General features: G+C 36.1%; 1 protein-coding gene across 1 annotated transcript in view; it reads left to right on the forward strand.

The window, feature by feature from the left end:
- LOC309823115 (EGF-like and EMI domain-containing protein 1) overlaps positions 1–23,286 on the forward strand; it is a gene marked incomplete at both ends in the record, with an annotated part of 514,868 nt that overhangs the window by 380,594 nt on the left and 110,988 nt on the right. Inside the window, 2 exon segments of the mRNA XM_082655287.1 lie at positions 6,656–6,667; positions 6,670–6,771. Of these exon segments, the coding sequence (XP_082511413.1) occupies positions 6,656–6,667; positions 6,670–6,771 (114 nt within the window).

The following is a 23,286-nucleotide window of genomic DNA, read 5'->3' on the forward strand; positions in this document are numbered from 1 at the left end:
ACCTGGCAAGGGAGAAGTGTTTACAGGGTCCAGCTTCAATATTATAAAGCAAGTCAAAAAAGAGTGGATTGGTAAAAGTGAGAAAATTGATGATAAAATGTAAAATTTCACCTAAGAAGTAAAATTTATAAAAAGAATCAGCTATATATAATAGAAATGAAAAAGACAATATCTTTAAAGCAGAATGCAGTAGATGGAATTAATGGTATATTATGAACAGTTGTTTATAGAATTAATAACCTAGAAGACAGGTCAGTAGAATATATCTATACTGAAGCAAATAAACGAAAAAGATAATAAAACAAAACCAGAAAATCGCATAAGAAAAATGAGGTGTAAATCAAAGATCTCACAAACATGTGTTATGCAGTACTAGAAAGAGGAGAGAGAAAATGGGCAAAAACTTAGTATTTGAACTTATAATGGTGAGAACAATTTCTCTAAAACTGAAAGACATCAAACCACAGAAATGTGATGTACCATAAACTCCAAGGAGGAAAGCTACAAAAACTTATAATGGTGAGAACAATTTCTCTAAAACTGAAAGACATCAAACCACAGAAATGTGATGTACCATAAACTCCAAGGAGGAAAGCTACAAAAACTTATAATGGTGAGAACAATTTCTCTAAAACTGAAAGACATCAAACCACAGAAATGTGATGTACCATAAACTCCAAGGAGGAAAGCTACAAAAAAAAAAAAAAACCACCCCACATTAAAGTATACCATAGTAAAACATATCAGAAGCAGGACAAAAAGAAAATCTTAAAAGCAGACAGAGAAAAACAGCCACATTACAGTCGAAAGGAAATTTAAATGATAATGAAATGTCACTTTTGAAATGCTTAAAGAAAACAACTGTCAACCTACAATTCTGTTCCATTGAAAATATTTTTCAAAAATTAAAGTGTGATAAATGGGGGGAATAGGCAAATCTGTGCAGAAGAGTTCCAAATAATTTATATATATACCTGACCTTTAAGGAGGGGGAAGCATAACTCCACTTCTTAAATGTCGGCTGTGCATAATGACTTCATTCCAATGAATACTGGTATGGAAAAGGGGAAGAATGAGAGTAAACTTACAGTGGGAAAACCTGACACACACTGTCAGCCTGGGGATCAAGGTTGACATCAACAGGACTAAGTGATGTGTCGATAGTATGTACCCTTGATATGATCATGAAAATGGCACTTCATCTCTGTGGTCTTCCTCCTCAAAGCACATAATCCCAGTCTAATAATAAGGTAAACATGATAAAAATCCAAATTGAGAAACATTCTGTAAAATACCTGACCAGTACTCCTCAAGACTGTCAAGGTCATCAAAAGCAAAGAAAGTCTGAGAAACTGTCTCAGCCAACAGGGACCTAAGGGGACATGACAACTAATATGATACCTGCAAGGGATCCTGGGACTTAAAAAGGACGTTAGGTAAAAACTAAGAAAGTCTGAATAAAGTATGGACTTTTGTTCATAATAATGTATCAATATTGGCTCATTAATTATAATAAATGTACCACACTAATGTAAGATACTTATAATAGTGGAATATGGAATAAATGGGGTTTATGGGAACCCTCTACTATCTTTGCAGTTCTTCTGTAAATCTGAAAATGTTCTAAAATTTTTTAAATTTAAAAACTAAGGTGAAAAATGTCATTTCCTGACAAATAAAATCTGAAAAAAAAATTGTTGCCAGCAGATCCATATGAAAAGAAACACTAAAAGGAGTTTTCAGGCAGAGGGAACATTATTCCAAATAGAAGCACAGAAATCCAAGAAGCAATAATGAATACCAGAAAAGGCAAATATGTGGATAAAGCTAAATTACTATTAACTATATAAAACAATAACAATAAAGTCTTATGGGTTCTAAATATCTGAAATTAAAATGCATGATAACAATAATATAAAAAGCAGGAAAAGCATAAAGGGAATTAAAGTATAAGTTTCTAGCATTGTCAGGGAAATGGTTAAAGTACTAATTTATATTAGACTTTAATAATAGATGTTGTAATGTCTAGAGTAACCACCAAAAGAATAATAAAGGAATATATTACTGACAACCTAATAAAGAGTACGTGTAGAACACTAAAAATTATAAATTTAAAAGGATCTAAGAGTTCAGAGTAAAAGTAATGTAAAATATATAGAAATTTAGAAAAATAATAAAATGGTAAATTTAATCCAAATATGTTAGTAATTACATTAGAAGCCAGTGATATAATACCATGGTTTAAAGATGTTAGAATGTTTAAAATAACACATACAGATAAAGATACATGGATATAGTTTCTCAAATATGTGAATACAAACAGCCTAAAGTTTAGAAAATGAAATGTCAGGCAAACACAAACCAAAAGAAAACTTATATAGCTACTAATAATCACAAAACCTCAACTTTTTGCAGGACATTCGGTCCTGTCTAAAATGTCCATGAGCATATTTGGTCCATGCCAAACAGTTTTGGACAAGACTAAATATCTGGGACCTTTTGGCATGGACCAGATGTCTTATGGACCAGATGTCTAATGGAGGTTCTGGACAGGACCAAATATCAAGGATTTTTTGGCATGGACAAAATGTCTTAGGCATGTTTTAGACAGGACCATATTTGCTAACACCTCAACTTTAATGAAAGAAAAGTAGCTGGATCTGAAGAGGAACATTTTATAATAACAAAGTATTAATCTTTTGGAAGATGTGGCAATTCTGAACTTGTATGCCACTTATAATAGGGCTTCAAAGTATATAAAACAAAAATTGCAGTCATAAAAGGAAAAACATAAAGTTAGAGAGAATTTACTCTGCCTCTCTCACTAACTGATATATAACAAACATACAAAAAATTCCTAAGGATATAAAGATATGAGAAACATGGTTAATGGACTTGAACTAATTAAATATACATTTGTACATATTTGAAATATATACAGATAAGTAATTTATATGTGCATATCTACATACAGAAAACATAGCACCTGACAATTGTAGATCACACTTTATTTTCCAGTAGATATAGATTTTTTTTTAAATCAAAATTGACCATGTGCTGGAATATAAAGCAAGACTTAACAGATTTTGAAGAACTGAAGTCATGAAGAGCATATTCTCTGTCCACAGTGGAATTAATCTAGCATTTCATAATAACAAGATGATGGGAAGTTCCTAAAATGTTTGGGCAACCCCCAGAATATACCTCAAAATAACCCAAACAAAAATATTAATTTAGATTAGGAGACATTTTGAATCAAATGATAATTAAATCATAACATAGCAAAACCTGTGGGATGTAGCTAATACTTTATTTTTAAGAAAATGTATAGCCTTAAATGAACATATTAGTGTGATACACTCTCTCCAAGAAGGTTGCCATCAATTTCTTTCTTCGAGACCACCAGGCAGTGAGAAAGTCAAAGTTAGGCACGTGGAGATAAAGGGAGATGCCCGACAAGCCTCTCAGATATTCCAACCATCTCAGCCCAAATCCCAACATGTGAATGAAAAAGTGTGCATGCAAGTGTAACTCAAGCTTCCACCTGACTGCTCCCATATTTGAAAACCCAAATAAGGACCACCCAGCTGAGCCCTTCAATCTCCAGAAATGTGAAAGATAACAGTAAATTGCCTCTTTAAGCCACTTATTTGGGGGGTGGTTTGTTATACATTTATAGATAACCAGAAATATCTTTAAAGAATAAAGTCAAATGATTAATTAAATTTCAATCTCAAGAACTTAGAAGCAGAGCAATGAAAGAAATCTATAGAGCCAAAAGTTTGTTCTTGGAGAAGATGAAGGTGATAGATGATAGATACATAGATAGATAGACAGGTAGGTAGATAGATAGGTAGATAGATAGATAGATAGGTAGGTAGATAGATAGATAGATAGATAGTAGGTAGATAGATAGATACCAAATCTGATCAAGAAAAAAAGAGAAGGCACACATTATTTATTTCAGGAATAGGAAAAGGAACCTTGCTACAAATTGAACAGACATTAAAAATATAGGATGAGAACATTGTGAACAACTTAACAGAAATACATTTGAACATTCATATGAAAAGGACAAATTCCTCCAAACATATAATTTATCTAACATGTTTAAATGAAAATATGAATGTTCTTATTTATTAAAGAAGTGGAATCTGTAATTAAAAGTCTACACACACATACACACGCATACACACATACAATATCCCAGGCCTAGATGGTATCATAAATGAATTCTTTCAAAAATCTAAGTAAGAAAGACAAAAGTCTCAGATTCTTCAGACAATAGAAAAAGAGGAAAAACATCCTCATTTGTTTAATGCACCCAGTACGACCTGGATGCCAAAACCTAACAAGAATATTACAGGAAAGAAAAAGTGCAGAAAATCTCTCTCATGAATATAGTCACAAAAATCCTAACAAAATATTAGCGAACTGAATCCAGGAATATATAAAAGGGTAGTGTATCATTACCAGGTTCATTTCAGGGAGGCAAAAAATCAATGTTATTCATCATATTAATAAAATTAACTAGGAAAACCATATAATTGTCCTTCTAGATTCAGAAAAAGCAGTAAATAAAACTTAACACCTATTTATGATACAAATACTTAAGAAACTAGAAGTAGACTTTTTTAATCTGATAAAACTAATCTATTAAAAAAAATCCCTACAGTACATATCATACCTACAGTGAAATGTTAAAAACTATCCTTTTGAATTCAGAAGCGAGACAAGGATAATCATTGCCACCATTTCTGTTTAGCATTCTACTTGACCCACTAGTAAAAGAATCAGTATTTTAAGAATTGGACAAATGGACAAAATATTTGAACAAGCATGTCAACAAGATGTTATCCAAATGGCCAATAACATGTAAAAGGTGTTTAACCTAATTAATCATCAGGAAAATGCAAATTAAAGTCACAATGTGATACCCTTATACACTCCCCAGAAGAACTAAAATGAAAAACAAAACAAAACAGAATATCCCAAACACTGGCAAGGATGAGTAGCATCTGGTCTCTAATACACCACTGGTGACAGTGTAAATTAGAATAACCTCTTTAGAAGACTATTTGACTGTAGCTACTAAAGCAGAACATATCATACCTTTTGATCTAGCAATTTCAGTCCTAGATATATTACCCCCCAAAATGTATATGTACATTCATTGAAGGCATGTATAAGAATGTTCATAGCTACACTCTTTACAATAACCAAAAATAAGAAAATAGGTAAATTCCCATCAGCTGTGAAATGGATAAATAAAAAGTGTGGTATATTCATAGATTTGAATAATATACAGGAATAGGAATGAGCAAAGTCCAAGTACAGTCTCCTAATCTCATAAGCAGAATGCTGGACAAAAGAAGACAGACACGAAAAACACACAGTATGATTCTACTTCTATATAGTTCCAAAAGACAAAACTAACCTATAGTGTTAAAGATGAGAATGGTTGTTACCTTCAGCTAGGCAGGGTGCACCTTGGGTGCTAGCCATGGTTTATTTCTTGGGGTTGCATTGCTATAGTTTATTTCTTAAGACTCATCAAACTGTATCCTAAAGATCTGTATACTTTTCTATGTGTATGTCACATGTCAATGAAAAGTTAACTGAAAACAAATGGAAGCAGTCTCAACAGCTGCACAGCCAGGCCTCAGACAAATTCAGTTCTATCCGGTTGAGGTGCACCTTACCCCACTCTGCTTGGTTCCTCATCATTTCTTCAGTATCAGTTCTCTGCGCTCTTGGTTCCAAAGTTATGGGAACTCAGTTCCTCTTTGGCAGTGTTTCTACTTTGTCAGCTTCTTTGGCTGGTCCCAACTAACTCATTCTTCCTCTCCCCCTCTGTCTCTCTCTTCTTCACTCTGCAATCCTTACCTGCCCCTCCCCATTTCTTCTCTGCTCTCCACCCTCTCTGTCTTCCAGCCACACTCATTTCAGGAAACAAATACCATTGTCAGCAAGTCAACATGCAGAAGTGACAACTTAGAGCAGAACAGGCCACTCACTATCAAACCTGCATATGGGTTGGAATGTTTATCAGCTGGCAGCTGGATTGGGGTGTACATAAAATTGAGCCCTATCTGTGAAGATGCTTTCTGGCCACCGGTTAAGAAGTAGGCTGTGGACATACCCAGCACATGGACACACCCAAATCACACTTCTGTTTAGTCCTCAACCCCAGCTGGATTTGAATCATTGGAAGCCATGAAACTACCCTTTTACCTCCCCACACTGGTTAGCACAATGACAGATATATAGTGGTGGGTGCTCAGTAATTATTTATCTGAGAAGCCCGCAACAAAACACTTAATGGATAAATAGGTGACCTGGTATTCTGACTTGCTAGTTCCTCACTCTCTTCTTAATCTCATCCTGAAATGATGACTTGGATGTGAAATATCTGGATCTGTACCATAAGCCTCCAAATTCCATAAGATTAGACAACCCCTTAGGGACACTGTTCTTTACATCAAAATTAGAGTGTGTTAGCTCTAATTAAAATAAGATACTATAGTTTTATCTCATTTCATCTGAGGTCAAAGAATGATGTCACTCTGTGATGGTACATTTTTAGGAGAGCCACTGAAGTCTTTTTGTGTGTCTAGTTACAGAAAGCTAATTCTGTTTACATATCCAATTGCAGATATAAATGAATGTACCATGGTGTCTGTCAGGACCAATGCTGTAATACGATTGGCAGTTATTACTGCAAGTGTCAAGCTGGCCAGAAGCTGGAGGAAGATGGCAGAGGATGTGAAGGTAATGGTTAGGACTGTCTGCTTCCTGATAAGGAAAGAGAGAACATCTATGTAATGCAGAAGAGGGGCTTGTCTTTGATCCAGAGCCAGTTGAAGTGCCTGTGCTGAATGTTGTCAAGAGCACAGATCTTCCTCTCGTGTCTAGATTACAAAATTGTAACCCTAAGAACACTTCAAGTAGCTTATGATGAGAAACATATGATTATATGCTGGTTTGGCTGTGTCATGTTCTGATTGTGGAATTTCGATCGTTCATTTAAATCCCTGGGTAAAATACATATTTGTGAAAGCATTTTGTTTAATTCTAAAGTGAAAATGGTGCTTATCATAAAATACTCATATGTTGTTACAATAGAAAGAGAGGGACATAAAACTAACCACAGAAACAGCATTCTTAGTGTACAGTTAACTTTTTTTTTTCATGAACTTCCATTTTCTGACTCCTTTTAAAATTAATTCCTTCCTTCCTTCCTTTATTTATTAATTCATCATTTTGTTCATTTGATAATCATTGAGTTGCTGCTCTGTATCAGGCATTATTCCATGCTCTGGGGTTATAAAAATTAATGAGAAATAAATTCTGCCCTGAAGGAGCTCACTGATTAGAGGCAAAGATTGAAACATAAGCCAAAACTTTACAGATCAGTGTTTTAAGGCATTGTAGAATGAGGTTAAGTGCATTGGATTCAAAGAGACCCAGATTTGAGTCTTAGCTCTGTCACTTACAATTTATGTAACCTTGGGCATGTTATTTAATCTTGCTAAGACTGTAAAATTTTCCTCAACTGTAAAATTTCCTCAACTGTAAAATTTAGGATAATGGTAGCTCCTAAAACCACAAAAGTTGCTGCGGGCATTAAATAAGATACTGCATCTAAAGCACTTAGCATAGTGGATGGCATATAGTAGGTATTCAAATGATAACTATGAAGTGTACTCTCATTGATGACCATGCTGTTTCCCATTTGTGGAATATAATTGGGACCACAGACCACTTCCTTGTCTTCTTCTCTAAAAGAGGAAGCACCCAAAATAAAATGATCCCTTGTGCCATGCCTTATAACTGTCCTTTCTGACTTTTCCCCCTATCTAGTCTTACCATTTAAATACTTGAGCATTCTATGTATTCAGCCTTTTTCTTTTAGATCACATAGAAATGCATTTATTCTAACTCTGTTTTAAGCACCATAAGCATCTCTGGTTAGCACGTCTGGTTCCCATTGACCTTACAAAATCACACTTATTTTTTCCCCTGACAATGTCAATTCCTAATGGGACATATCTGAATAAGTTGTTGGGCTAAAACAAAACAAACAAAAGACATCCAACTGAAGGTGTCTGGTGCCAGGGCTGTGGGTTTGCTTGGGACTGCCAAGACTAGACAAGTTGTAGATGTGAGTAGGTTGGAGAACTTCTCAGATTCTCAGGAAGCGGTGTAGCATCTTACCTTCTGGAAATGTTCTGGCAGGCAGCAACAGGAAGGGCTCCAGACGGACAACCAGATGTTCAAGGGTGACTGCACCTGGGCCTTTCTGAGACAGGCTTCATGCCAGGCAGGGTCCTCTGCCTATAAGGGTATAAACTTATAAAGGCAAGCCCTAAATTCACCCAGGTCCTTTTTCATTCAAGTGAGATCATCTTTGTTTCTGATGAGATTGTTTGGCAATGGTGTTTCCAGTATGTACTCAATATCGGAGAACCAGAGGAGTAAAGCATCCCATGGTGTCCAAATGAAAGGTGGAAAAATGGCCACTGAAGTTAGCAAGATCTGCCTGATGATGCACAGTGGGGTTGTGCCCTTCCTTGCCTGATAGGCAGTTTTGTTTCTTTTTGGCTGAGTATTACTTTTATCAACATGATTATTATCATAGATACATTTGAAGTGCCCAGCACAGCAATTAGCCAATTGTTGTTATTTTTATAACAACTATTAGGCTGATAAGACAGGGTAAACGTTATATCCACTAATTCATTTATATGCAATTATCTCATATTTTAATTGAAATTAGTCCCTCTTCATATAAATGTCAACATTTTAGAGAACTGATTTCCATGCTTTCATTTAACTGATGTTAATTCGTGTAAACTAAGAGTAGCATCAGTATTGGTGAGAATCAGGAGTTTGACACTGAATTAACATTGACTTCCTACTTCCCAAGATGCAGAACTTGGGATGGTGGTTTGGGGTGGAGCAACTTGCCAATAAAGAACCACCTCTCTCCGTCTCATACTCCTCAGCCTATTTTCTTTGTTATTTCTTTAAATGACCATTTGGTAGACATAGTGATGCTAGAGATTCATCTTGTTTGACTGTTGAACATGCAGTGATCTCAGATTTGTTTATATGCATAATTAAATAAAAATAATAGAGGTTGTTTTGAAATTAAATACATTCTAAAGCCACTACAAATGAACACTTCAGTTCATGTGAGGGCACTGATGAGTCATTCATATTTATTTACTGGATACTAACCATAAAGGTCAGTTGGTTTCAAAGACCATTGTGTTAAATACTGCAGACATAGAGTTAAACAATCATTTGAAAATACTTTCTCTTTGCATTAATATAAATTGGATTTAACTTATTTGAATTGCTTTTTAAAATACAGATCAAAATTTTAGTAGACATTTATTGCAGCATTAAAATACATCTAGAGTCTACCCTTTAGTGGAATTGAAACATTTATAAATGACTTTGTGAGTTAATCTTATTCTTTAACCTTTTCTTTAAAGAGCCATAAAACTTGTGGAGAAGGCTTCTGATTAGCTCAGGTACATGAGTGCCCCCTTCTTTCAAGCATAGCACTGAGCATAAAGCATAGTTTCTAACTCACTCTGTAAATAACTTATTATAATGTGTAAATTATAAGGAGAAATGCCTGCATACCACTGGACACTGTGAGAATATATATATATATATATATATATATATATATATATATATATATATATATATATATATATATATATGTATGTATAGAAAGGACATAAAGCTTTTCTTCTTTAATTTGTTAATGTGGGTTAAAATACTTACAGTTTTTCAAATATACAAACATCTTTGCATTTAGGGAAAAGTCTAACTGGATTTTGTAATTTTATTTGTTATTAAATCCAATTTGCTATAATTTTGTTTATGATATTTGCATCCATAACCATGAGTGACATAGGTCAATAATTTGTGTTTCTCATATGTGTTTTACGGCAGTGGTTCTCAGTTGGAGGAATTTTGTCCCCCAGAGACATTTGGTAATGTCTGAAGACACTGATTTTCACAACTGAGGGGAGGGAGTACGGTTGGCATCTATTGGGTTGAGGCCAGGATACTGCTAAATGTCTGTTTCTGTTACACTGATTTTACATATGTTGGACCTTCTCGTTGTCTCACATGCTGCTTTCACGTGCTGTATTTTCTTTTCTCTCTTTACTGCATGTGCTCAAATAGTCTTATTGAGTTTCAAATATCAACAATTTAACTTTACATTTTTAGAAGTCTCATTTTTCTCAAATCAGTTAGTTCCTTTCTATTGTATGCTCATTGTTATAATTATATCCTTTTCTTTTGATATTTCGCACACAGATATTCTGTATTCTGTGTCTGATTCCAACATCTATGGTCCTTATGGGGGAGTCTAAATCTATTGTTTCTTATTTCTAGGCTGTAAGTTAGACTCTTTCCTTTCATGTTATATATGCTTCTAATATAAAACTTCTCTCAGAGCACTGTATTTATTTACACATTCGTACTATCTCTAGGAGATTAGGAGTATCTCCTAGGTAAGGGCCATGTCTTTTCACTTTTTTATACCTGTATCACAGGTGTTAGTACCTAGCAGGATTCCATAAATGCTTATTGAATGAATGAATGGATGAATGAATACATACCCATCCAAACATAAATGCACACAGACATACAGTCAGTACACATTTTATTCATTTCCTTATGTACAAATTTTAACCATGCTGGGTTTGTCATTTAAATTCTGACTTTTGGTTATCAGTAGGTCTGTGTAAATATTTGCTGATAACAGGTCTGTTTCATTTGAAAGGGCAAATCACATTTTTACTTCTAGAGAGCAAATCAGAGTCTTAGCTTAGTTTGAACTTTCTGAAGTTTCTCCATGTGGCTTGTCTAAATTATTGGTGCAGCAACATAACTAGTGTGACTATTTGAGCATGGTAGTACCATGGAGCCGAAGAATTTTTCTAAATGAGATGGTAATTAACATTACTGTACATTTTAATAAGTGAACTGACAACGATAATGAACATTGATTGGACATTTGGGATAGTCTTCCATTTGGAAGAAATAAATGAACATAAAGGTATATTGTTTAATGAATTGACTGTTAAAATATTTTAAAGTAGTTTGATAATATTTTTAGCCAAATTTTTCCTGAAACACATTAGAAATGATAATGTGAATAAACAATGTAATTCAGCAAACTGTTGTTATTATATATGGGAGTTATCATATTCGACACATAAATGTATACAAAGATCTCTTTCTTTTTATCCATCCATCCATCCATCCACCAAACTATGTGTCTGTCCCATACACTGTGGACCACGTTGAACAAAGAGCACACACTTTGGGTTTGAATATTGACTCTAACATTCTCTAACTCTGAGGCTTAGGGCAAGTTACTTAATGTCTATGGGCTGTCCCTTCTTCCATCTGTAAAACCAGAATAACAATATCTAACCTAATATAGATTGAGAGATTAAATGAGATGTTGTAGGAAAACAACTTCGTGGTGAGAAAACTCCTTTCCCCTACTTCATGACCACATAAAGAGGGATATTATCAATCCTGACATCTCTCTGCCCCCTCACTCACTCTCTTCTTCCCAAGGGAGGAGTTAATTACCTCACTGTGGAGTTTTGGGAAATAAATTGTTTGTTTGGGGAAAGAAATTGTGGAGTTTGGCCCACCTCCCTATTTCCTCTTTAGGATCTACAAATGCCTACAGGAAATGCCCATACTGGTCTGCTCTGCTCAGATGCATGTTTCACCAGGTCAGTACCCCACATGGGGAAGACTGAGGTTTCCCAGCTACACCCGTGACCAGGTGGGAGCGTTTGCCTAATTCTGCATACGTCTTTAGTAAACCCCTAAATCCTTTTCTCCACTTTCAACTTTAACAAAAATTAAGCTGATATTTTGTCTTCATCTGCCTGTTTTGGATTAAATCTCAGTTACTTCAAAAGTCAGGCAAGGAATACAAATTTGTTATTGTATCCTTTCATACTAACACCTTGCATTTGCCTAATACATAATACATGCTCAAAAATTTTTCCTTTTTCCCTCATTTTTAAATTTCCTCCTATGCTATATGTTGCTGAAGATAAAAATATGTGTAAGGTTATCTTTCTCTCTCCAAGGAGCTTCCAGTTCAATAAAGAAGATAAGATGGATATACAAACAACTATAGTTTAAGTTAGCAGTAGTATATATACGGCAGGCACAAGCAAAGTGCTATGAGAATTAACCAGAGAAAGAGATAACCCACTGCTGAATCAAAATGGGCTGTGAGGAACAGGGGCAGGCACTAGTCATTCAGTCCTGGGACTAAACAACCCTCCTTCCACTTCTTTAATTTCCTTAAAAAAATTCCTAATTTTCTTCATACTCCCTGTCCTGCTGTCATTCTTCCTTCTTGTTTGACATTAGAAGACATCTGAGATTTGAACAGCAAAGCTGCCCCTGTCGCACCACGGTCATTCTTTGTAGAAACTCTGAATGTATTCTTAAGTATCTGTGTCTTTTCGTCTAGAGAGAAAACGCATATAATTCAAATCCAAGACTCTGCTGTGAAAGTGGAAATCCACTTTATCTCTTTTGAAGTTAATCTTTTAACTAAAGCCCATCATTTCTCCCCTAGTAATTCAGAGTAATCATTTCAACACCTCAGTTTTCAGCTAATACTTATTATAGTCAAAAGTGTATTTGGAAGTGAGGCAAGCTGGAAGAAACCATCACCGATATAGATTCCCCAGGATGAACTGGCTCACTTTCCAAATTTAATTAGAGATGTACAGATTTATGGCATAGCTCCTATAGGTGGTGCCAAAGGAGGGAGACTGGAAAAAAGAGGTCTCCAAAGTATGAGGCTGAAAAGCAAGTCATCGCTCACAGAGGCCTCTTGTTGGTAATACGCCAAGACAGAAATCCTAAGGCAGACCTACTGCCTCAGTAGCTCCTGCCACTTGCAAAAGTGATAGAACAGAACAGCCAATCAGGGCAAATGGCTCTATGAGACTGTCTGGGGATGGTGGGCAGCAAGGGACCTTCTTTCCAAAGTTTGGCTCATGGTCCTTGAATTTTGCCATATATCAGGAAGCATAATGTAAATTTATTATTCTTAAGAATAAAACCTTTTAGTTTCATTCACAATTATTTGAATTTTTCTATTTAGTCCTCTTAGAAATGAGCTCATCTTTTTGAAAGAGTTAAAAAAAAATCCCCCAACTGAGGCATCCTGACTGAATTCCTCAGATTTGTATTTTCCCTCTAGATATTTTTTTAGATTATGGAATCACACCCACCAAAGGATAAGTATGATTCTGTATTCTAAAGAGTGACCTTTTTAGACTTCTGAAATGTGGAGGGTTGGTTCCTACCTTTGCAAGACCCATATTATTTTCTGTTACTTTCATAAAAATAGTAATGGGTAAGAGATTTTTAAATTTTCTTGCTATAAAAAATTCTTCATCAATTTCTAAATAATGGAAACGTTTTTTTCTTTCAATAAGGACTCATTAAGGGAAACTCTGAATATAAGTACGTGTAATTTTTAATCAGGAGATAAGCCAGTTAAAATTGACTTGTTTTTTGCTGTTGATTTTCATGTGTCTGTATTTTTAGTGACCTGAAGACCAGAACTTCCTCAGTATAGGATCTCATAGAAAGGATTGAGACTACTCATTTCTGAAAAAAAACTGTATACCTTAGTTCATAAGTTCAAATGAAGTTTCAGTTTTTATTATTTATTCTAGTTCTTCATCTAGTTCCAGACCAAGTCTGCACTTCCTTGGATACAACTAATATCAATATAAAAAGACATCACTCATTTTATTTATTGTGGCTACACTTGATGGATATATTCCACATGTATTGCCAGCAAAACCAAGCACATGAAGGATGCATATTTATTTGTATTTTTACTTTATATCTTCTATATAAGTGTCTCACTGGTAACAGTATATTCCTAAGAATAGTAAATACTATAAATATGTAGAGCGCTTCATGTTATTACAAACACAAATGTTCATCTATTTTATCATTCCCCATAGGTAATAAAGATATATTTAAAAGAATCATATCTGAGGATTTTTCTGAACAGTGTTGTTCTCTTTCTACCAAGGGGCATGGCGGGCCTCTGGCATTGTATAAAAGTATGGTCCTGGGCTTCCCTGGTGGCGCAGTGATTGAGAGTCCGCCTGCCGATGCAGGGGACACGGGTTCGTGCCCCGGTCTGGGAAGATCCCACATGCCGCGGAGCGGCTGGGCCCGTGGGCCCGTGGGCCATGGCCGCTGAGCCTGTGCGTCCGGAGCCTGTGCTCCGCAACGCGAGAGGCCACAATAGCGGGAGGCCAAAACAGGGAGAGACCCGCGTACCGCAAAAAAAAAAAAAAAAAAAATATGGTCCTGTGACTTTATCAAAATACTCAGGGTAGTTGATCACAAATTAATTGTTATTTGCAGTCTCTCTTGCAGACTGAGAAAAGCAGTTGGATTTTTCTAAAACCCTTTGATAACTGTCCAATAATAGACCACCTGACAATGCTGACTCGTGCAGCTCATCATAGGAGACCTTCACTTCCCAAGCACACACCTGCAGTGGGGAAAGGAATTAGCCCTGGTTGGTATGAGTTTGTCACTGGGTCCGACTGACCCCCATTTCTGGGTTGAGATGGAGAGCAGCAGAATGAAGATGCCTCAGGCTTCCCTGTCTGTGTGGGCATGAAAGGTCAGGGGCAGGAAGGAGAAGAAACGAGAATAATCCTTGAAAGGAATGCATTTTATATGTATATTTATGCTGTAATTAAGTACATGTTTCTCAGTTATAAATTTATCTAATTTCTGACAAGTTTATAGATATGAGGCACTTCAAATCTTACAGTATTCCCAGCAATATCATAAACCATCCAGCAGAGTTCTGAAACAAAGTCTTTTCTCTGCTTCATGTATATTTAATATTTTTTGAGCATGACCAAAATAACCCTTGCTAATTCATCAAAAATGTTGACAATACTAAGGAAAAAAAATGGTGGTCATAAATTGCTTTCACTGATGAGAAAATAAGCTGGTTTAAAATAATTTGTTATGTATCTTTGAACAAGGTAACTGTAAGCTTTTGAATTTAAATCAGTGATTATAAAAGATGGCCTGTCTGTAAAATTCAAGGGACTAAAAGACCTGAACAAGTTATCTATTTATTTTCATATGATTTCTTCTATTTTAAATAATCATCACATTTTGGAGGCTTGACTGAGCCCTGGAAACATATTAAAACCGCAGCTGAGAAAATGAGGTTAATTGTAATTCATTAGATGCTGTCCTTATTAAAAGTGAACTAATTTAATCCCTCTTAAAAGCCCTAAGGCACAAGAAAGCAGAATAGCTATGTAAAAGCTTAGTGTTCTCAACAATGAGAAGATACTACAGTTCAGTGCTTTTCAAACTTCAATGCACATATGAATCACCTTAGATCTTGCTAAAATGCATATTCTGTTTCAGCAGGTGTGGGATCAGCCTGAGAATCTGCATTTCTAACAGGCTGCCAGGGCATGAGATGCTGTCGTCCATAGACCACCCTGAGTATAAAGGCTTTTGTTAGCCTTTTCTTTCAGTTCATTTGTCAGATAATTGCTAAGCCCTTGCTAATTAAAATATGGCCATAGGAAGGGATTACCAAATGGTGTGATACCTGCTATTCTTGACATTTGAAAAACTTTTCTTTTTTGTTTATTATTGTTCATAATTATGACATTTGTTTTATATAGAATGATAAAAGATGATAATGATATCTTACATTTATGTAGCATTTTTCATATATAGTATAAAAAACTTTTCTTAGGGCTTCCCTGGTGGCGCAGTGGTTGGGAGTCCGCCTGCCGATGCAGGGGACGCGGGTTCGTGCCCCGGTCCGGGAAGATCCCACATGCCACGGAGCGGCTGGGCCCGTGAGCCATGGCCGCTGAGCCTGCGCGTCCGGAGCCTGTGTTCCGCAATGGGAGAGGCCACAGCAGTGGGAGGCCCGCGTACCGCAAAAAAAAAAAACAAAAAACTTTTCTTAATAACCATCTTTATTGAGATGTAATTCACATACCCTACAATTAACCCTTTGGAAATGTACCATTCAATGGTTTTTAATATTCAAAAATATATACAATTATTACCACAATTGATATTAGAACATTTTTAGCACCTCAAAAAGAAAACCTATACAATTTAGTATCACCTCCCTTTCTCCCCCTATTCCCCTCTAAACCTAAGCAACCACAAATCTACTGTGTGTCTCTATAGATTTCTCTATTCTGAACTTTTATATGAATGGAATCATACAATATGTGGCTTTTTGTGAATGAGTTCTTTCATTTAGCATGACATTTTTAAGTTTCATCCATATTATAATGTGTAATATAATTTACAGAATTTCCTTCTTTTTTAAGGCTGAATAATATTCCATTTAATGGATATACCACATTTTTTATCCATTTGTCAATTGATGGACGTTTGGGTTGTCTTCACCTTTGGGCCATTATGAATCATACTGCTATCAATATTCACATGCAAGTTTTTGTGTGTACATATTTTCACTTTTCTTGGGTATATACTTAGGAATGGGATTGCTGGATTATATGGTAACTCTGTGTTTAATTTTTCTGAAGCTTTTAATTTAAATAAATTTACATAATTTGATTTAATTTAAATAAATTTAATTTAATTTAAATAAATAAATAAAATTTAGAAATACAGATATTTATACGGGTATGCATATGGATAGATATACATCAAACAGTTGGCTTCATGAAAAGAATTCCATGGTCAAAAAATTTTGAGGAACGGTGCATACCAAAGCTCTCTTAAGGAAAACGAGGCAAAAGAGGAATCATTTAACTTTGTTTAACCCAGCCTTTCCAAACACGTTGGGAAAACATGTTGGGAAATCTTTGAAAGTAAAATATTTATATTTCAGCGATGTGGTGTTTTGTAGAATGCATTTTGAGAAGTTGTTTAATTCCATGTTCTGGATATAGAAGAACTATTGGATGGGGCAGAGAGTATTTTCAGGGAACTCAAGAAGGATTTGTTTTGGCTACACAGCAAATGGCTTCAACTTAAGAGGTACATTCTATAAGTACATGGGAAGGAGTATGGTTTTCAATGGGAGATATTTGAGTAGAGCAATAATAGGGTGAAACAGTGATTTCTGAAAGTTATTCTGGCCATGATATGTAAGATGATATGGAAAGACAAGAAGGTATGGAAATGGCAGGGGTACCATTGAAATGGTCCATATATTGATGTGCGTAACATGTATAAGGAGATAAGAACCAGCAAGTTCTGATGAATTACTGGACCCAAGGGAGAGGAGAATACCAAAGTCTTTGTAAATAAGATGATGAATAATATGGAATAAATTATTGATAGCAGAAATGCCATGTGCAACATGATAGAAAAAGTACTGAACAGAGATATGACATGTAAATCAGATTTATTAGCATATCCATATAAAAATTTCTGTCATTAGAAGAAAATTCCAGCCCTTTCCTTCCTCATTTCTCATTTGAAAATCAGTGCTTGACTGCTGTGTGAGACCTACCATGGGTTTTGATAGTGCCATCTGGAAGAGCTTGCTTATTGTCTTCATTATAGACCTGGGTTTTCTTTATGCCGATTCCTATTTTTCTTCATTAAATCCTAAGCTAAGTCAATTTCAAATTAATGAGAAGTCAGATTAAAGATGAAAACTTGCCCTGAATGTTATTATGAATTATGTTGTGGGGTGCATTATTTAGCACTGCTCAAATCTGCTTGTAAATAAGTTCTCTCTTTGAAGAGGTGACCCGCTTTTGCTTTTGTTCTTGATACTTTATTTACTGTTTTCCTTTGTCATTGGAAGTGGAATTGCCAGATGGTTTGCAAAAAGTGAGCAATGACATTTTTTTAAAAGGCTCTTTACATATAAACAAGCTAGAAAACAAACAAAAAAAGAACGCTAGCTTAAATTTAAAAAAAACAAGAAAAAACTTTTGCTTAAAACATATATAAAAACATATATAAACAATTATATAATCTTATTTATAACAGGAAAAGTGTGACAAGTATGGGTGATAGTTCTTAAATTAGCTAGAAAAATGGATCTCTAGGAGCCACGGATTGTCAGTGTAATACACACAACATGCAGACAGCCCTCCGGCCAGCATTTTTCTTCAGCTATAGCTGAAGAAAAAATTCATTCATTTTCACAAGTGCTGCTCTCCAATATCAGTAAAGATTTTCCCTTGTTAGCCACATAAGTGTTTGAAGATCACTAATGTGGACATTATGAAACCCCTTCAGTGATCACTTCACATCCCCCCCGCCCCGGGAACTCAGAATGTATCCCTTCCCTTCTCTATCCTTCAATTTCCTCATCTATAACATAAGAAAGCTTCTTCCAGGTTATAAATTCCATAACTCAGAAAGCATAAACTTTCAAAGTAATCCAAAAGCTGGAATTCTGTGAAAGAGGCCCAGAAGAGATTTCTAGAGGTTGATGACAGTATAAAGACTTCTTCCCTGAACGCCGCAGCTTTTCTTCATTAGCCCTGGGGTTACACAGAGAACCTAAGTTATCAAGTAAGATGTGAGAACATATCAAATTAGAGGATGGAAAATAGTAAACCATAAGCAGCAATTAAACTTTAGCAGATGTTATAGAAGCCATGGACTCCTCCTGCCTTTTAGGCATGGCTTTAAAATAACCTTGTTTTCCATATAGATCTTGTTTCTGTGGCTCTCAAAAAAAAAAAAGTTTGATCTTGGATTGCAGTGTCATTCGTCCCACTTCTGCACATGGCCCACCTGAGCTGAGGTGTTGGTGGCAACCATTCCACAACAGTTACTCCAGTCAGAAGAGCCAGGTGCGAGGCCTCTGCATGTGGCCCCCTGTGAGCAAGTGAAACCCAACTAAGCACAAAGGAAAAAAAATCCATCTCAGAGCTGTGACTATTTTCAAGGCTACTGTTTTTCTCTGTGGAACACTGCCTTTGGGGCAAAACTAGGAAGAAGAAGGTGATCCTAATGTGCAGTGCAGAAGGAGAGCCACTGCAGGCCAGCTTCTCCAGCTCTGAAGGCACTCCAGCCGTGTGGCTGATAGGGTCTTGGTGCATGGGCCAGGTGTCAGGCCTGAGCCTCTGAGGTGGGAGAGCCAAGTTCAGGACACTGGACCATGAGAGACTTCCTGGCTCCATGTAATATCAATCGGTGAGAGCTCTCCCAGAGATCTCCATCTAACACTAAGACCCAGCTCCACTTGACAACCAGAAAACTCCAGTGCTGCACACCACATGCCAAACAACTAGCAAGACAGGAACACAACCCCACCCATTAGCAGAGAGGCTGCCTAAAATCATACTAAGTTCAGAGACACCCCAAAACACACCACCAGACACGGTTCTGCCCACCAGAAAGATAAGATCCAGCCTCATCCACCAGAACACAGGCACTAATTCCCTCCACCAGGAAGCCTACACAACCCACTGAACCACCCTCACCCACTGGGGGCAGACACCAAAAAGAATAGGAAATACGAACCTGCAGCTTGCAAAAAGCAGATCCCAAACACAGTAAGTTAAGCAAAAGGAGAAGACAGAGAAATATGTAACAGATGAAGAAGCAAGGTGAAAACCCACCAGACCAAACAAATGAAGAGGAAACAGGCAGTCTACCTGAAAAAGAATTCAGAGTAATGATAGTAAAGATAATCCAGAATCTTGGAAATAGAAAGTAGAAAATACAAGAAACGTTTAACAAAGACCTAGAAGAACTAAAGAGCAAACAAGCAATGATGAAAAACACAATAAATGAAATTTAAAATTCTCTAGAAGGAATCAATAGCAAAATAACTGAGACAGAAGAATGGATAAGTGACCTGGAAGATAAAATAGTGGAAATAACTACCGCAGAGCAGAATAAAGAAAAAAAATGAAAAGAATTGAGGACAGTCTCAGAGACCTCTCGGGCAACATTAAACACACCAACATTTGAATTCTAGGGGTCCCAGAAGAACAAGAGAAAAAGAAAGGGACTGAGAAAATACTTTAATAATATAAGAGATTATACTTGAAAACTTCCCTAATATGGGAAAGGAAATAGTCAATCAAGTCCAGGAAGCACAGACAGTCCCATAAGTACAAGGAGAAACATGCCAAGACACATATTAAACAAACTATCAAAAATTAAATGCAAAGAAAAAAATAGTAAAAGCAGCAAGGGAAAAGCAGCAAATAACATACAAGGGAATCCCCATAAGGTTAACAGCTGATCTTTCAGCAGAAACTTTGCAAGCCAGAAGGGAGTGGCAGGATATATTTAAAGTGATGAAACGGAAAAAGCTACAACCAAGATTACTCCGCAAGGATCTCATTCAGATTCGATGGAGAAATGAAAACATTTACAGACAAGCAAAAGCTAAAAGAATTCAGCACCACCAAACCAGCTGTACAAAAAATGGCAAAGGAACTTCTCTAGGAAGGAAACTCAAGAGAAGGAAAACACCTACAATAACAAACCCAAAACAATTAAGAAAATGGTAATAGGAACATACATATCAATAATTACCTTAAATGTAAATGGTTTAAATGCTCCAACCAAAAGACATAGACTGGCTGAATGGTTACAAAACCAAGACCCGTATATACGCTGCCTGCAAGAAACCCATTTCAGACCTAGGGACACATACAGACTGAAAGTGAGGGGATGGAAAAAGATATTCCATGCAAATGGAAATCAAAAGAAAGCTGGAGTAGCAATTCTCATATCAAACAAAATAAATTTTAAAATAAAGACTATTACAAGAGACAAAGGAAGACACTACATAATGATCAAGGGATCGATCCAAGAAGAAGATATAACAATTGTAAATTTTTATGTACCCAACATAGGAGCATCTCAATACATAAGGCAAATACTAACAGCCATAAAAGAGGAAACCGTTAGTCACACAGTCATAGTAGGGGACTTTAACACCCCACTTTCACCAATGGACAGATCAACCAAAGTGAAAATAAATAAGGAAACACAAGCTTTAAATGATACATTAAACAATATAGACTTAATTGATATTTATAGGACATTCCATCCAAAAACAACAGAATACACTTTCTTCTCAAGTGCACATGGAACTTTCTCCAGGACAGATCATATCTTGGGCCACAAATCAAGCCTTGGTAAATTTAGGAAAATTGAAATCGTATCAAGTATGTTTTCCAGCCACAACGCTATGAGACTAGATATCAATTACAGGATAAAAACTGTAAAAAATACAAACACTAGGGCTTCCCTGGTGGCGCAGTGGTTGAGAGTCCGCCTGCAGATGCAGGGGACACGGGTTCGTGCCCCAGTCCGGGAGGATCCCACATGACGCGAAGCGGCTAGACCCGTGAGCCATGGCCGCTGAGCCTGCGCGTCCGGAGCCCGTGCTCCGCAACGGGAGAGGCCACAACAGTGAGAGGCCCTCATACTGCAAAAAAAAAAAAAAAAAAAAATACAAACACTTGGAGGCTAAACACTATGCTACTAAATAACCAAGAAATCAAGAGGAAATAAAAAAATACCTAGAAACAAATAACAATGAAAACACAATGGCCCAAAACCTATGGGGTGCAGAAAAAGCATTTCTAAGAGGAAAGTTTATAGCAATACAATGCTACCTCAAGAAACAAGAAAAATCTCAAATAAACAACCTAACCTGGAACCTAAAGCAATTAGAGGAAAAAGAACAAAAAACCCCAATGTTAGCAGAAGGAAAGAAATCATAAAGATCAGATCAGAAATCAATGAAAAATAAATGAAGGAAATGATAGCAAAGATCAATAAAACGAAAAGCTGGTTCTTTGAGAAGATAAACAAAATTGACAAAACATTAGCCAGACTCATCAAGAAAAAAAGGGAGAAGACTCAAATCAATAGAATTAGAAATGAAAAAGGCGAAGTAACAACTGACTGTGCAGAAATACAAAGGATCATGAAAGATTACTACAAGCGACTATATGCCAATAAAATGGACAACCTGGAAGAAATGGACAATTTCTTTGAAAAGCACAACCTTCGGAGACTGAACCAGGAAGAAACAGAACATATAAACAACCAATCACAAGCACTGAAATTGAAACTGTGATTAAAAACCTTCCAACAAACAAAAGCCCAGGACCAGATGGCTTCACAGGCGAATTCTATCGAAGATTTAGAGAAGGGCTAACACCTATCCTTCTCAATCTCTTCCAAAATATAGCAGAGGGGGGAACACTCCCAAACTCATTCTACAAGGCCACCACCACCCTGAAACCAAAACCTGACAAAGATGTCACCAAAAAAAGAAAACTACAGGCCAATATCACTGGTGAAGATATATGCAAAAATCCTCAACAAAATACTACCAAACAGAATCCAGCAGCACATTAAAAGGATCATACACCATGATCAACTGGGGTTTATCCCAGGAATGCAAGGATTCTTCAATAAATGCAAATCAATCAATGTGACACACCATATTAACAAGTTGAAGGATAAAAACCATATGATAATCTCAATAGATGCAGAAAAAGCTTTTGACAAAATTAAACACCCATTTATGATAAAAACTTTCCAGAAAGTAGGCATAGAGAGAACTTACCTCAACATAATAAAGGCCATATATGACAAACCCACAGCCAACATCGTTATCAATGGTGAAAAACTGAAACCCTTTCCGCTAAGATCAGGAAAAAGACAAGGTTGCCCACTCTTACCACTATTATTCAACATAGTTTTGCAAGTTTTAGCCACAGCCATCAGAGAAGAAAAAGAAAAGGAATCCAAATTGGAAAAGAAGCAGTAAAACTGTCACTGTTTGCAGATGACATGATACTATACATAGAGAATCCTAAAGATGCTACCAGAAAACTACTAGAACTAATCAATGAATTTGACAAAGCTGTAGGATACAAAATTAATGCACAGAAATCTCGTGCATTCCTATACAATAATGATGAAAAAACTGAAAAAGAAATTAAGGAAACCCTCCCATTTACCATTGCAACAAAAAGAATAAAATACCTAGGAATAAACTTACCTAAGGAGACAAAAGACCTGTATGCAGAAAACAATAAGACACTGATGAAAGAAATTACAGATGATACAAACAGATGGAGGGATATACTGTGTTCCTGGATTGGAAGAATCAACATTGTCAAAATGGCTATACTGCCCAAAGCAATCTACAGATTCAATGCAATCCCTATCAAACTACCAATGGCATTTTTCACA

This window comes from Grampus griseus, assembly GCF_964374135.1.
Source record: "Grampus griseus genome assembly, chromosome: 5".
NCBI lineage: Eukaryota > Metazoa > Chordata > Mammalia > Artiodactyla > Delphinidae > Grampus > Grampus griseus.